Below are 3,327 nucleotides of genomic sequence, written 5' to 3'. Positions count from 1 at the left end.
ACGAGCTTTATAACGCTCAATTGTTCCATCGGATTTATATTTGATACGATACACCCATTTACATCCAATAACAGATCTATTATGGGGACGAGGAACTTCAGACCATGTGTCGTTCTCTTTCAAGGCAGTAACTTCTGCAACCATGGACTTTTCCATATTGGGGATTGCATGGCTTCTTGAAAGGTGCGAGGTTCATTTTGAGTGATAATAGTTGAGAGGAAATGCTTATGAGCAGTAGAAAATTGCTCAAATTTCAAATAATGAGACAAAGGGTATAAAGGCTCGGTAGATGATGGGTAAAAGCCGTATTACAGGCATAGTCTTTTAAGTAAGAGGGAGGACAACGTACCCGTTGTGCTTTCAAGTAGTACAGGAGTTGGCTCCGGCATCGCAGACGAAGGAGGTGGCAAACGAGCAGCATCAGGTGTAGTAACGTCAGCAGTGGCATCCACAGCAACGTCTACAACGTCGTCTGCAGTAACATCTACAGCAGCGTCTACAGCGTATCTACAGGAGCTCGTGGACAAACATCAGCAGTAGTGTCGACAGCGTCATTGGCAGAAGCATTAGCAGCAGCATCAACAGGAGCGTGTAGATTGTTCCTGGTGAAATCTTGGAGTCGAAAACACAGGAGGTGTTTTGATGGTGGGTTGGTTTATTATCACAACCGGATCATGTTGGATCATGTCATCTTTAGGATCGGAACTTGAATCGACCAAAGTAGAGAATGGAAAAATAGATTCATGAAAGACAACGTCCCTAGAAACATAAATTGTTTTGGCGTCGATATCGTATATGCGGTATCCTTTTTGACCGTAGGGATAACCAATAAAAATTCCAGGGCGTGCTCTAGCATCAAATTTATGTTTGATCTTAGTGTTTTTGGCGTAACATAAACAACCAAAAACACGAAGTGAGGTATAGTTTGGAGGACATCCAAATAAAATTTCATGAGGTGATTTGTAACCAAGTAATGGAGTTGGGAGTTTATTTATTAAAAAGGTGGCAGTAAGCACACATTCACCCCAAAATTTCAGAGGTAGATGGGAATGAAATCTTAGAGAGCGAGCAACCTCAAGAAGATGACGATGCTTGCGTTCGACCACTCCATTTTGTTGGGGTGTGGCAACACAACTTCGTTGGTGCACTATGCCAAGTTGGAAGAACAACTCTTGCATGGATTTTGAGAGAAATTCAGTTCCATTATCAGAACGTATTTTTGAATTTGAGGTAAGAAAACATCTCCCGATCCATAGGAGGGTATGAATAGAATGATTATATTGAGTACGAACATAAGAGATGAAATATTGTAAGTATTTAAAAGTTTCAGATTTAACCTTCATTAAAAATATCCAAGTGCAACGGGAAAAATCGTCAACAATAGACAAAAAATAACGATCCCCAGTGATGCTTGGTTCGCTAAAGGGTCCCCAAATATCACAGTGGATTAATTCAAAAATCCTAGAACTAGAACTACAACGAGAAGGAAACTTTAAACGAGATTGTTTGCCTGTGGACAAATCCCACAGATGCCTTTGTTGAACTAATAAAGGGAAATTTCTTCGATAAGTAATCTAATCTGGGGAGGACGGATGTCCTAATCTCCAATGCCAAAGATGAAAATTTTGCGGAAGCGAAACAAAAAGCAGTAACAGCACGAAGATAATATAGACCATTGTAGTAATCACCCTGACCAATCAGCTTCTTCGTTTGTAGGTCCTGAAAGTAGCAGTGATTAGATTCAAACTTTACAGAATAGCGCTTAGAGCGAACCAATTGTCCTACGGATAATAAATTGAATTTGCAAGTAGGTACATGAAGCACATTAGTAAATTTTAAGGTGGGAGAAAAGTGAACCGTTCCCACATGAAGTGCGGATAGAGAACTTCCATTGGGAAGTTGAACAGAGATGGGTGAAGGTGTTTTAATGTAAGATGAGAAAAGCTTCAAGGAACAACAAATATGATTAGATGCTCCTGTATCTATAATCCAAAAGGAATTTTTTGTAAAAAAAGACATACCTGCAAGATTTGCAATTGTTGTCGTAGTACCAGTTTGGAGCAATGCTAAAAGTTGATTGTATTGATCATGGGTCAACTGTGGAGCAGCAGCCATGTAGCTACTTGGAGCGACAGAATTTCCCGTGTAGCCTGTGCTGGAGTTTCCCGTGTATCCCGTGCTTGTGTCATCTCTTGGCTTCTTCGGGTAACCAACCAGTTGATAACAACGGTCCTTTGTGTGACCAATCTTTCGACAATGATCACAAGATGGTCGCGGCTTCTTGCTGCTCGATCCATTGGTGTTGCTCCAAGGGGAAGGTCGAGGTGCAAATCTGGTAGACAAGGCTGCGCTGTCAATCTGGGGTGTGGCAGCAATGCTGATAAATTGTTGTTGTTCTTCCTGACGAACAAGGGAGTAAATCTTCGCAAGCGTCGGAAAAGGAGACATAAGAAGGATGTTGCTTCGTACGGCAGAAAATCTATCATGAAGTCCCTGTAAGAACTCCATTGCTTTGTCTCTGTTGAGCTGTTCAAGCACTTGCTTTCCATTACCGCAGGTGCAAGGTTCAACCGGTGTAAGAGCGCCAACTTCATCCCATAGACTTTTAAGCTTGGTGTAATAAGAAGATATACTAGAATCTTCTTGTTTGAGAGTGGATATATGACGTTTTAAATCAAAGATTCGAGGCATATTTGTTTCAGAAAATCGATCCTCAAGATCAATCCAAATATCCCTAGCGTTTTCTATCCAACTGATGCTTCGTTTTATCTCAGCTTCACAGGAATTGGCAATCCAAATACAAACCAGATTGTTTGCACGAATCCAAGCTGGAAGTTTGTCATCAGAAGCTAACGGTTTGGCTATTGTACCATCAACAAAGCCGTATTTGTTCTTGGCTCTTAAAGCCCGAGCAATACCCCTTGACCATGTGGGATAATTATCACCTGTTAACACAGGGGAATAGAGCACAGTCGACGGATTGTCCGACGCTGGTACATCATAAGGGTCTAAGCTTGAGCTAGAGTCATCAATCTTAGGTCCACGTACATTAGATGGAGATGGTGGTGGTGATGCAACCATAGTGAGAGGGAAAGAGAATCAAGAAGGAAAAAATTGTTTTTGAAGAAAAAATTGTTTTTGAAGAAACGTACCTGCTCAAGATACCATGAGAAATTATGGGCACTGGCAATTTATCCTCTTCTCGTTATATTGAGAAGAGCAAGAATCATCTTATATTTATAGTGTTTTAGTTACAATCTTTTACAAGGAATAAAAGCTAAATACAGAAACCATTCCAAATACAGACACTGTCCTAAACATAGAAGT

At 40.8% G+C, this 3,327-nt stretch overlaps 1 protein-coding gene across 1 annotated transcript; it reads right to left on the bottom strand.

The window, feature by feature from the left end:
• Positions 1-2,353: 2,353 nt before the first annotated feature.
• Positions 2,354-3,081, bottom strand: LOC113271868. Its single transcript, XM_026521791.1, has 2 exons — positions 2,470-3,081; positions 2,354-2,377 (listed from the first exon to the last, which is right to left on the bottom strand). The coding sequence occupies exons 1-2, from the start codon at positions 3,079-3,081 to the stop codon at positions 2,354-2,356; spliced, it is 636 nt and encodes a 211-aa protein (XP_026377576.1).
• Between the last annotated feature and the right edge of the window lie 246 nt (positions 3,082-3,327).

The sequence above is a fragment of the Papaver somniferum genome, chromosome 4 (assembly GCF_003573695.1).
Source record: "Papaver somniferum cultivar HN1 chromosome 4, ASM357369v1, whole genome shotgun sequence".
NCBI lineage: Eukaryota > Viridiplantae > Streptophyta > Magnoliopsida > Ranunculales > Papaveraceae > Papaver > Papaver somniferum.
The sequence above is the reverse complement of the archived record's forward strand: the minus strand, read 5'-3'. Positions and strand labels throughout refer to the sequence as shown.